The following is a 13,726-nucleotide window of genomic DNA, read 5'->3' as shown; positions in this document are numbered from 1 at the left end:
CAGGTACCTCCTTAACTTCAGAAATCGCAACACATTCAGAAGAAATACAAAAAGATTTGTGACAATGAAGAATGGGAAAGATACGGGTGTATAAGTTTCACAGCTGCCCTGTTAGGATGTTATGATGATGATGATTAAAAATAATGGTACCACAGATGCAAGCTATGTAGACAAAGAAGACAGTGAAGATAAAAATTACTGTAAACAGTTTCTTTTTGTGTATTTTATTTCTCCTTCTATTATCAAAATGTAGATAATCAATAAATGACATATGTTGAGTAACAGCTGTAATGTTGACTTTTTAGGCAGATACCTTAAATTAATAAAAGTTTGTAATTTTGATTGGTCAGAATATGGTAAAAAATAAATTTTTCTCAAGGAGCCTCTTTAAAAAAAAAAGGAGGGGGGATCTTCTTAAATTCAGAGACATCTTATACTCATGTAAATACGGTAGCTTAGTTATTCACATCTATACAAGGATGATACTTTTAACACAAGATTGCACAACATTTTGGTGTTTGAGGAAGAGATGATTGTTGTTCTGTTAAACAATGGTTTTGTCTGGCGAGACCAAGAATTCCAAAGAATGCACTATACGCACTACTTTCTTCCAGTTTCACTTGACTTGTAGCACTTTTAAGAGATAACATGATGTCAAACAAAATGTATGCTTCACTAACACTTAGTGAAAAGATTAAAGTAATCAATGAAAATGAGAAAGTCAAACTCTCTGGATGGGAAATAATATGGTGATTCAGATGTGGTAAAAACACATTCATGGAACTTTAAGAAACCAGGATAAGATAACATATGAATGGGGGGAAAAAACAGTGAGGGAGAGAGAGAGGGGGGGGGGGGGGGAATGAGGAAATTAATGAGATACAATGATTCAAATGTGTGAGGGCAAACATACCTTTGTCTCCTTTGTCTGGACCCATGTTGCAGAATGAGGCACTGAAAGTTGATAATGAGCTTGGGGATATGGAGTTTGTCATACACAGGACGGTTGGACAATTTCTAAGCTAGACACAGCATAATCTGGAATGATACGAGTGGAGAAGCTAAGAATTTGCAGGAACGTGTAGCAATAGAATGGAACACAATACTGCGCTACCTAATAGTGAATTATGAGCCAAAAGACATATGCATTGCTGAAGAAAAAGGACTGTTTTATTGTGCACTGTATTCAAAATATCTTGAAATTTGAGGTGAAAAGTGCATTGACAGAAAAGTGTCAAAGTGAAGACTCACTACGCTGCTGTGTGAAAACATGTTATGTGAAATGGAAAAGCCACTGGTGATTAGAAAGGCAGTGTATCCCATAGTTCAAAAACACAGACATCACTAAGCTTCCAGTTAGATAGGTGAAAGGTGTGGATGGTGAGTGATCATATGGAAAAGTGGCTGGGGTCTTTCAATACCAGAACGAAAAAAGGGAGTCACCAATTTCTCCTATTCCTAGACAACGCAACATGCCACCCGAAAGTCATCAGATGTGAAAGTGGCTTGATCCCTGCCAGATACAACCAGCCTTCTACGAACCAAAGACCAGGAAGTTATTTACAAATTCAAGTCCCATTATAGGCCATTACCGACATAGTCTTTTATTCTTAGAGTTGAGGAATCCAAAAATACACTTGCTTTTGCACAATCAGTTTCTATCCTGTATGCAGCAAATTGGATTGGTTTGGTGGTAAGAGAAATAAAGCCTGAGATTATCACCAATTGCTTTAGCAAAGTGGGTCTGGAGATAATGAACAAAACACTTCTGTACAGGAGGAGAAGCAACATTATGTACCCACAAAAATTAAAATGCCTGAAGAGGCTACTGTATGCATAATTGATGGTATGTAATCTGCAGTACACATTAACTGTCCCATGCTGCTGGACTTTTATACTGAGCAGAACAATGTGTAGAAAAAAACAACTTGGAACAGGAAATTTATACAAGTTTCCCTCCTTGACATGTGGTGAACAATGTGAAATACGAAGCAAATAAATATAGGAATTATATGTATGTACAACAACATTTAAAGTTACAGTAAAAATGCCATATTATGCATCAATTAGTGCAAAGTCTAGTGTTCTGTTGTACAGTATACAGTAAGTGAACATCTACTGCACAGGTTTAAACATACGTAAATATGTGTATAATTACAAATTTATACTTTTGTGCACAATGCTTGACAAATTTTATGTAGCCTAGTGTGTTTTGTGTAATCCAGGAACTTGTTCAATTTGGAAAATCTTTTTATGATTCCATTCCAATTTGAAGAAGTTTCAGTGTTGTTTTAGGATTACTTGCAAGCAAGAGTGTAATGTTAGTTAATTGGCAAAAAAGTAGAGTATTTCTGGTTTTTGTTATCTTACAATTTTTGGCTGCTGTAAATTAGGGGAGACAGAGAAGGGTTTTGTCAGCCCGATTAGTACTGTTTTAGTTAATATAGCTATATTTTGTGATACCACTGATCCATTATCTTACCATATGTCGACTGTGTTGTGACAGGACAGTGTCGTTTTAGTGCTGTTCTGACAATATCTGTTAATTTTAGGATTGAAGTTCAAAATTGAGTGGAAAGTGTAATTCTTTGTCTATATTCACTGGGTTTACAAAATTAATAGATATGTGAGAAAGAGCGTGCGCTGTAAAAGGAAACACAATGCACTTGCCCACAAAGGTGTTTTGGTAGTGGGGCAGGTGAGGGATGAGAAGTGCTAGTTGTTAGAAAATAATCCTCCTCATTATATTTGGTAACGTGCAAATTTCATCTATTCTCTCACCTATCAAAATTAGTATTTTGGGTATTTTACAGACCTTACACACTTGCACTTTAGGGATGCAATCTGTTCACTTGAAAAGTTTTGGACAAAGTGCTTGAACGCAAATGGGAACTACACTAAAAAATAAATTCAATTTTGGTCTAAAAACCATAGCCTTTCACTGTCAGATTAAGAATTTTTCACCAGATTATGAAATTTTCACTTTTTAGCAGCACATAAATGTGCGGTACTATATTCCAGTATCAACTATTCTTGCTCCCACCCCCTACCTCACAAACCATGGACCTTGCCATTGGTGCGGAGGCTTGCATGCCTCACCAATACAGATAGCCATACCGTAGGTGCAACCACAATGGAGGGGTATCTATTGAGAGGCCAGACAAACGTGTGGTTCCTGAAGAGGGGCAGCAGCCTTTTCAGTAGGTGCGGGGGCAATAGTCTGGATGATTGACTGATCTTGCCTAGTAACATCAACGAAAACGGCCATGCTGTGCTGGTACTGTGAACAGCTGTAATTTTTCCTGAGGGTATGCAACTTTACTGTATGGTTAAACGATGATGGCATCCTCTTGGGTAACATACTCCGGAGGTAAAATAGTACCCCATTCAGATCTCCGGACAGGGACTACTCAGGAGGACATCGTCATCAGGAGAAACAAAACAGGCATTCTGAGGATTGGAGCGTAGAATGTCAGATCAGACAGGTAGGTTAGAAAATTTAGACAGAAAAATTGATAGGTTAAAGTTAGATATAATGAGAATTGGTGAAGTTTGGTGGCAGGAGGGACAGACTTCTGCTCAGGTGAATACAGTGTTATAAATATAAAATCAAATAACAGCAATGAAGGAGTGGGTTTGATGATGAATAAAAATAGGAGCGTGAGTAAGCTACTACGATCACCATAGTCAATGGATTATTGTAGCCAAGGTACACAGAAAGCCCACTTACCACAGTAGTAGAAGTTTATATGCCAACTAGCTCTGCATATGATGAAGAGATTGAAGAAATGTATGATGCGATAAAAGAAATTATTCAGATAGTTAAGAGAGATGAAAAATAGTAATCATTATGGGGACCGGAATGCAATTGTAGGAATCGGAAGAGAAGGGAAAGTAGTAGGTGAAAATGGGCTGGGGGAAAGGAATGAAAGGGGATGCCGCCTGGTAGAATTTGCACAGAGTATAATTTAATCATGGCTAACACTTGGTTTAAGAATCACGAAAGAAGGTTGTACGCACGGAAAAGGCCTGAAGACACTGGAATGTTTCAGATAGATTATATAGTGGTAAGACTGAGCTTTATGAACCAGGTTTTAAATTGTGATTTCCAGGGGCAGATGTGGACTCTGATCACAATTTATTGGTTATGAACTGATTAAAACTGGACAGACTGCAAAAAGATAGGAATTTAAGGATATGGGACCTGGTTGAAATGAAGGAACCAGAGTCTGTGGAGCGTTTCAGAATGAGCAGCTGACAAGAACAGGGTAAGGAATGTAGTAGAAGAAGAATGGGTAACTCTTCAGAGATGAAATATTGGTGGCAGCAGAGGATCAAGTAGGTAAAAAGAAGAGGGCTGGTAGAAATCCTTGTTTAACAGAAGAGATACTGGATTTAATTGATGAAAAGAGAAAATATAAAAATACAGTAAATGAAGCAGGCACAAACGAATACAAACGTCTCAAAAATAATATCGACAGGAAATGCAAAATGGCTAAGCAGGGATGGCTAGAGGACAAATGTAAGGATCTAGAGACATTTATCACTAGGGATAAGGTAGATAGCGCTTACTGGAAAATTAAAGAGATCTTTGGAGAAAAGAGAACCATTTGTGTGAATATCAAGAGCTCAGATGGAAAACCCATCCTACGCAAAGAACAGAAACCAGAAACGTGGGAGGAGTATATAGAGGGTCTATACAAGGGCGATGTACTTGAGGGCAATATTATGGAAATGGAAGAGGGTGTAGATGAAGATGAAATGTGAGGTTTGATGACGACATTGTAATTCTGTCAGAGATATCAAAGGACCTGGAAGAGCACCTGAACAAAACTGACAGTGTCTTGAAAGGAGGATACAAGATGAACATCAACAAAAGCAAAATGAGGATAATGGAATTTAGTGGAATTAAATCAGGTGATCCTGAGGGTATTACATTAGGAAATGAGCCACTTAAAGTACCATAGTAAATGAGTTTTGTTATTTGGGCAGCAAAATAACTGATGATGGTCGGAGTAGAAAGAATAAAAAATGTAGACTGGCTATGCAAGGAAAGTGTTTCTGATGAAAAGAAATTTGTTAGCATCGAGTATAGATTTTAGCATACGGAAGTCTTTTCTGAAAGTATTTGTATGGAGTGTAGTCATGCATGGAAGTGAAACATGGATGACAAACAGGTTAGACAAGAAGAGAATAGAAGCTTTCAAAATGTGGTGCTACAGAAGAATGCTCAAGATTAGATGGGTAGTTCACATACCTTGTGAAGAAGTACTGAACAGAGCTGGACAGAAGAGGAATTTGAGGTACAATTTGGCAAGAAGAAGGGGTCAGTTGGTAAGACAGATTCTGAGGCATCAAAGGATCACCAATTTAGTACTGGAGGGAAGAGTGGAGAGTAAAAATAGTAGAGGGAGACCAAGAGATGAATATGCCAAGGAGATTCAGAAGGATGTAAGTTGCAGCAGTTATTTGGAGATGAAGAGGCTTGTACTGGATAGAGCAGCATGGAGAGGTGCATCAGACCAGTCTCTGGGCTGAAGACAACAACAATAACATTCTTCCACCACCTTTGCAAGGCATTCATATCATTGGCAATAAATAACAGCATTACATCACCTCTAGGAAGCAACTTGTAGAACACAATTCCATTTTCCCATTACCACCAGCTGCATAGCAACAGCATCAACCTCACCATCAGCATCATCATCATCATCATCATCATCATCATCATATTGTCGATACACGTGGATGATATGAATTATTTGCATGGGGATGCTACTTTTTCTTAGGCCTTTGCCATTACTTTCTTCTTTTTATTTTAACTTAAGGGCATCATATTTCTTTGCAAGTAAGTGAGACAGGGACACTCAGTATCATTAATGAGGTAACTGATCAAACAAACCAACAGAGATGGACAAATTGATTGATTTTTGCAGTTTTCACTTAAAATGTGTGGCACACATATTCTAGATTTGTTTTTTAATCTTACCTGTTGAATGGAAATTTAGTGTGTTGTTTGGCTAAGGGAAATTCATCAAATCTCTTAATTCTTGCTATAAATCATTGCATAATAAAGTGTTTAGGTCTTACTGGAAGTTCCATATTTTGAGCGTAGTATATTGATGAGAATAGTGTGGGCCTCTCTGGATTGAGGGAGCAACTTTGTTGCTGTGCTTTCTCCAATGACATTTTGACATTCACAGTACCCTCACTGTATTGGTTCTTTCAAATATTAAAAAAATATGTTGGAAAGTTTAGCTTTTAAAGATTGGCACTTCTTATTCTTCTTCTTCTTCTTCTTCTTTAGTCACAATGAGCACAAACCTCCATGTTAACAAAATTCAATAAGTATTTCCAAACACAACACTCCAAATAAAGACAAACACATGGCAAATCATAAACAGCGTTGTGTCAGTACAAAAGTGTTAACAACTTACTCATCACAAAAATATATCAGTGCAGTATACCAAAGACAATATTTGATCTTGGGAAGCCATGGAGCAAACAAAAATTGTAACTTAAAATCTATTGCTTTATGTCTGAACCTTGTTTTTGTCTGCTCCTGGAAACTGTTTCTTTCAGTCAGCCAGCAACACCTCCCGAGTATTTTCTCATTCTTCCTTTGGATACCCACTGGCTCATTTCAGTGGATCCAGGTGATGATGATTTGGCAGTCTCTTCACAGCAATGGTCAGTACATTTATTTAATACTCAATCTTCTCATCCCTCCTTTTACATCTACTTAGCTCTACGCTATCCATGCCAATACTGCTGTCTGTATCCACGACCTCACTCTGGATTACAGAGTATAATGCTCTTCAATTTATAACTTTTTTGTCATGGCTTGTTTTTTATCAGTTTTCTTATTAAATCTGAAACACTTTCCTGGTGTTCCATAAAATATTATTTATTTTCTCAAAAATTGCCTTTAGCTACTCAGATCATTGTACTTGTCATATGATGATGGCCTAAGATGCCAACAGCTGGTTCATAACAAAATAAGTATTATTTTACAGAATATTTCAAAAGTGTTTTCTAATTAATACTGTTGTTATAGTCTGTCCAACATCGGTGGAAAATTCATTTCATGTTTATAGATTTTATCTTCAAGGGGCATGCAGACATGTGGGCACATATCTTATGTATGCAGAGAATTCTAAAGGACATAACCTTTCCCTGGGCATTTTTCCACACCCTTCCTTCCATATTGCTTTCTTAATCATTCCAAAATAAATTGTCTTGGGCTTCAAGAGCCTGAAAATGACAACTTTCATAAGATGAATTTCCTAGTTATCAATTACTGTTGAAGCAAATTTCAAGATGCCTGAGGACCTATTGTAATTTATATAGTGTATCTGTATTAGTAAGAAAACAATAATTACCAATTGTGCCACTGTTAGTCATCTTGCGAGGTAAAGTAGCATACTGTCGATGATGGCTTGAACTTCCAGAACCAGGAATAAGTGTAGATGATTTAGAATTTGGTACACCATAAGCAGCACCCAGAGAGACAACAGTCATCGAAACGAGGTCACCAGATCGTCGAATCAGATCCACAACATGCTCATGTGAGGCAGCAGAAACATCTTCGCCATTTATCTGTGACATAATACATGTGATGTGCATATATAACTGATTTAGTAGAGTAAAAAGGCTATAAAACTTTCAGATATACTAGAAGTTGGCTGATCAAATGACTCTTCCCATACCATTGATAACATTTTGATAACACATAGTATTATATATTAATACACAGCTTATACATTAAATGTGAAACTCATGAGTGTTTTATACTTGTAATGATGAATCTCTTAAATCAGAAATCATAAAACAGACTGTGCAATTACAAATAACTAAGGTATAGTACAGTATCAGATTTAAGAAGTCTTGTTCCAATGAACAAATAAATATAATAAATAATAGCTTCCATGACAGCACATTTATAAACAAGAAGGAAAGAACAGCTTCTAAATTAAAGATGTCACTGTCAGTTTATTGCAACTGTATGGTTACCAGTTTTGAACTCAGTGAAATTTATGTATCATAAACAAGAAAAATTCTTAGCATAATACATAGTTTTGAATGCATACAAACAGAAAGAACACCAAAATAAGAAACTATTATTCTATATGTTGACAACTATTTAGAAAGAACCAAGTTACACAAGCACATACACATCAATGGTGTTATACACAATGCAATGTAATGGAATTTACAAGGATATATCTATCATTTTAGAAAAATAATTCTCTAATTTAGGTTCCGATTATTCAATCATTTCGCATCATCTCCAAATATGAGAATACTTCCCACATTTTGTTTCATTCACTTTCTTACATCTAGAAAAAATGATCTACTCCCTGCTGCAGCATGTTTTTGGTGTTCTCCTTGGCGTTTTATCACTAGAACATTAAGTCTCTTTTGGGATGTGCATCACTGATACCTAGACAGAATGGCATATTTCGTGAATCACTTCTCTGTGGCATCATTTCACACTGTCAATGTGAATTCATAGTGGTTTTGAAGGTAGTTTTAACAAGTCTGGCACTCAGTAAAATGAAGTCTTATATTTACTGCTTTGATTAACTAACTGCTTAAGTACTTCACAGGTATAAATTTAACGGCCAGTCACAGCATTATTAATGGTTACACTGTTGCACTTCAGTTGATATCAAATGTACATAATTACACTAGTAGTACAATAGGTAACCAACATCATAAGGCTGCAGAACTTTACTGCCTTGAGTTACTCACATATTATAATATAAGCAGGCTACATAAGAAATATGGAGAGCAGTATCTCAGCTCATTTTTCATTTCTTTATACTCTACTTACTATGAAAATGCAGCAAAATAACAGTATTAATTGAGTACTCAGGCTGCCCAATTTATGATAGCAAATGGTTAAGACAAGTCATGAAACAAAAATACTTTCAGACATTCATTTATATCTGCAAAAGTATTTTCAGTTACACTAACTCATGACTTTTCAGTCACTTAAAACAATAGTTTAACCAACACTATGGTGTCTGCATAAAACATGAAGCATACTGTTCCATAAAATTTTGGTCATGCATCTCAATAAACTCAACCTCTTCTTCTAATATTTCAGCTGTATACCATCCAGCCATCTTCAGAGTGAGCTGAAGTGACTAATGCTCCAGCACTTGCTCTGTCCTTTTGCACCCGAGGACTGAACCACTGTGTATGTGGCCAAAGATACACAAGGCACCAGAGACGTTGATAGGTGGCAAAGAGGTGTAACAAATGTATGGAAATTAAATCTATGGCTGTGCAGATATTCCACACGGTGATATTGATGTCTCACAGAGAGCTACACCATCCCGAAATCTTTGTGATTTAATTACAGACATTGCTAGATTCCATGATTTGTCCAAGCTGAAGCCGCTATCTCTATTAATTAAATTCATCACCAACTGAATTTCAATTGCTTCTTTCACTACTGAGTCCCAGGAAGATGAAGTCAAGGCTAAAATTTCGACATTACCATTGAGTGCCCATGTCAATACAGTGCTCCGCTACCGCAGATTTATTAGGTTGTAAGAGACGGGTGTACCTGTTCCAATACAATGCATGACACTTGCATAATATCTAACAATTTTTCACATTTCTGGATGAGACACACTTACAGCAAGCAGGTAATCACCCTTGCGCAGACCAGCCATGTCAGCCACTCCTCCTCGGTCTACATCATCTAGGTACTGTAACGCAGGGCACCTATCCGAGGGCTGCAGTTCCATAAGGGGTGACGTCGCTTTGGCACCACGAAGGACAAATCCAAAGCCCTTCTTGGCACGGTGTAACACTACTGTTCGAGGTTCTGCTGGCAACCTTCCAAAACAAGTAAATTATAAAAATAGGGTTAACAACACTATGCTAACTTGACAAAAGTAGCGTATTCATTAAATAATATAATGAAAAGGATAGTTGCTACTCACCATATAACAGAAATACTCAGTTGCAGAAAGGCACAACAAAAAGACTGTCAGAAAGTTAGCTTTCAGCTGACAAGGCCTTTGCCAAAAATAGACAACATACACACATGCACACACTCACGCACAGCTGGAGCCAGAGACTGTCGTCATGAGTGTTTCAATTGGATTTTTGTGTGTGTGCTTGTGCGCACGCTCATATGTTGTCTATTTTTGTCAAAGGCCTTGTTGTCTGAAAGCTAACTTTTTGACAGTATTTTTGCTGTGGCTTTCTGAGACTCAACACCTCCATTATATGGTGAGTAGCAACTATCCTTTTTATTATATTGTTACATTCCATCCTGGATTATTCATTAAACAGGAATTATTTAAACAGATTCATAAAAAACAAGTGAAAACGTGAATGAGCATAAGTGGAAAGTTCTGGCACAGCAGGTAGTGAGTTCTTCTTAACTGTTACTCTTTCTGTTTTGAGAGAATTAAATATTCAGGATACAATGAACAGAATTTTTTTAATTTCCATAGATTCACATGCATATCAATGTCATTTCTTGATATATTGTACAATTGTTTAAGTGAAAAAGCATTGAACCTCTCCTTCTAGCCAATGACTAAGTCAAACTATCCATTTCCACCAGAAAGGAGAGAGAATTAAGTTTATTACTATGTACTAAAGAAAGTGCTTGTACTGTGTGAGTACATAACACCAAGATTTGTTGCTGTAAAACTAACAGACCTCTTGTTACAGAAGTCGAGGTTACATTTATTTCCTTCAGTGTTTGTGGTACTGACTCTTAGTTTGTTACAACAACACAACAGTTAATGTAATTGTATGACTGACCTTAAGAGAGAAGGTAGTGCATGAAAGACAAGAAATGCTGTAGCACTGTCAGTAAAAATGTTCCAATTGCGTCTTCTCATTACCGTTTTCACACAGTTGAAATTGGGTTTGGTGAAAGTGAGGTCTACCCCCACAATGGAGCTGTAGGGGGCAAGAGTAAACACCACATTCCCCCTAAAGTACCACCTACAGGAAGGGTTGCCAGGTCTGCTGTATTTCACAAGGTCTCTCTTACTTTATTCACTTTTTCTTCTTCTCCCGTATTTTCAACAGGTCTCTTGTATTTTATGAGTTTTCCCATATTTTACCCACCTCACATATTTGACATACTTGATAACGTTTTCCCTAGTGTTTAAAATTTTTTTATTTATTCATTTATGCTAACATTTGTGAATCATTCAAAGATTATCATTCCCGAAACAATAATTGAATTTCCATTTTGTCCTCTTTTAACTCTCCCTTTTCCATGTTTACAAGCTTGTCTCGTGCTTCATAGCATGAAGAAGTGCAGCTCTGTCTCAGTTCAGTGTGCAGTTTGTACTGTACTTAGTACGTCTATTTAAGTATGGGTAAAAGGCATTTCAATATGTAAATGTTTCAGGAAACACTCATTACTTGTGTACACTTTCAAGTACAGGTGTACATCACAGTCTCCTAAAGGTAAAATACACTGATAATGTTACAATCGGAGTATTTTGGCCATTGTTTCCAAAATATCCCATATTTTTAGTTTGAAAACCTACAGAAGTAACAAAATTCACAATTGTGTTCTGTACTGATCGCCTTCAAAGAACAAACTGTGTTTAATAGCAATGAATATTGAAAACATCTTGTGCTGAAAGCTGAAACTGCTAGTCTGAAGAGAGGTTTAAGTTACCATTCGTAATGAACCAAGATGTGTTTCAGTTCTTACATGTGTTTAAATGGTGCTAAAAATTTAAGACTGAACTCAGTGATGCAGTCCCTTATAGCACTAAAACAATGTGTGATTGCAGACATTGCAACGGGAAACAAGTCCCTCAGATTCTACATTACTTATTGAAATGAATGGAGTTGATGTAGTGGAAAAAAGGGCAGACTACTAGAACAAAAATCTATGTTCATAATTCATCCATTAAATTCTGTCTAAATTTTAAAACTGTAGAATTCTCTGTCATGCTTTTTAATTGAATGATGCACTGATTCATAAAGTTGTAAACTATAGTGGCATTATAACCAAAATTGTTGAAACAGTACCAACATGCTGTTATTCTTTTCTTGGCTGCCGAAGGACAAATACTAGTCGACATCAGCCACAGAGTGAAGAATGTGTACGGGGCAGTTTGTCTGGCGAAAACTACGACAAGGATTCCTGCTGCTTCATGACAATGCATCTGCCCATATCGCAAACATTGTAATGCAGACACACCCAATCACCCACCCTATAGTCTACAAAAGCACAAGTCAGCATGATGGGAATTCAGACTATGGCTTCTGGAAGTTCAATGCTGACGTAAGAATACCAGCAGTGACCAAAATATACTGCTTCGTTTGCAGGGATATATAGCCCTCAGCTACAACCTGTTGAAGGAGCCCACAGGATTGCAGAAGCGAAAAGGAAAAATAGTCCATGATCAAGTTAACAATTTCATAGTTACGAGGTAGGAGAAATCAACTTACATAGCACTCTCATTGAGTTTCCACTAGGGTCATTTAATTTAGCTATTATAACATTCGAAGAATTAATATTCCCAAAGCGGATTGATGTCACTGCGGCTAATATGGGGCAACACGGATAGTGTTGGAAGAGCTTGGACATGTGACAAACAGCAGCTCCAAACTCTTATGGCATAAGAAGCTTTGCCTTTGATCATGTTAAATTAACAATGTCTAATCATGTACAGTCACAGAGGTGCTGAAATAGTATATTTTGGTTTGTAGCACTCCACACAGACTTGGACAAGAGTAGATAATGAGTAAAGCTTGTGGAACATGAGATGCCATCCCTCCAACAATGTCAGTAAATATGATGCTGGGACTATTCCAGTGTTCTCTGTCTCAGTGTTTTCTTTATAATTGCTTATGGCCTCTTGGTCACAATGGTCGGGTTAGGATACTTTTATGTCTTGCAGTATTCAGGTTATTGATTGCCAGCAAATCCTAAACCATCCTGCCGTTGTAGTTTGAAGTACCACCTGACAGCACCAATGATATGCTGCACAGCATAGCAGAGTTTTGGCTGCTCAGAACTGTAAAATCGTATGAAAGTAACTTTTTCATTAATGTCATCTGAAGGAAAAGGAGTTAAGGTCACATGAACCACATGAATTCTGAAAAAAGCACTTATAGCTCTGTGTGCATATACAAAATTTGGAGGACACTGGGCCTCAACAATATATTAAGATTTCACCAGATCTGTCTGCTATTCATTTCTGGTGCACAAACTTCTCCCAGTGTGTTGCTGTCTTAGAATAATTTATTGTCAGAGTTCATACGTTGGAGCGCAACATACTAGCAGCTGTACTCCAGGTGTTGTTAGGTAAATATGACAGGGTGAAGATGTGCAGATAGATAATGAAGACGCAGAACCAACAGGTAGGTCTGTGGCTCAATACTGCCACACACCCCTGTTAGGCTTCCACTTCCTGATACAGGCAGTCTGTTCATTGTATGTCATTTGTGAAGGTTTGGACAGCAGTTACTAGTTACTTTCTCGCAAAGTAAACTGATGCGAAAGGTTTTGATTATTAACAAAAAGGATAAATTGAATTAATGTCAAATACAAGAGGAAGTAACAGAGAATGTTTTAAACTGCATTTAGATGTGGATGTATCACAATGTACCTAAGCAAGTTATGACTGAAATTGAGCAATGAATATGAATTAGCACTTTCCCTGGGATTTATGCCATGGAAAACGTTTTCGGCCCAGTTTCAATCAATTCAATGTTTAGG

General features: G+C 37.1%; 1 protein-coding gene across 5 annotated transcripts in view; it reads right to left on the bottom strand.

Annotated features, from left to right (window-relative positions):
• LOC126354996 (protein shank) overlaps window positions 1-13,726 on the bottom strand; it is a 289,319-nt gene that overhangs the window by 28,156 nt on the left and 247,437 nt on the right. For all 5 annotated transcript variants that reach the window (XM_050005110.1, XM_050005111.1, XM_050005113.1 and 2 more), the window contains 2 exons: window positions 9,651-9,852; window positions 7,383-7,599 (listed from right to left, as the gene is read on the bottom strand). In XM_050005110.1, the coding sequence (XP_049861067.1) occupies window positions 7,383-7,599; window positions 9,651-9,852 (419 nt within the window). The remainder of the gene's footprint in view (window positions 1-7,382; window positions 7,600-9,650; window positions 9,853-13,726) is intronic.

The sequence above is a fragment of the Schistocerca gregaria genome, chromosome 3, assembly GCF_023897955.1.
Source record: "Schistocerca gregaria isolate iqSchGreg1 chromosome 3, iqSchGreg1.2, whole genome shotgun sequence".
In the NCBI taxonomy this organism is placed as follows: Eukaryota; Metazoa; Arthropoda; class Insecta; order Orthoptera; family Acrididae; genus Schistocerca; species Schistocerca gregaria.
This window is presented reverse-complemented; position numbering and strand designations above follow the sequence as displayed.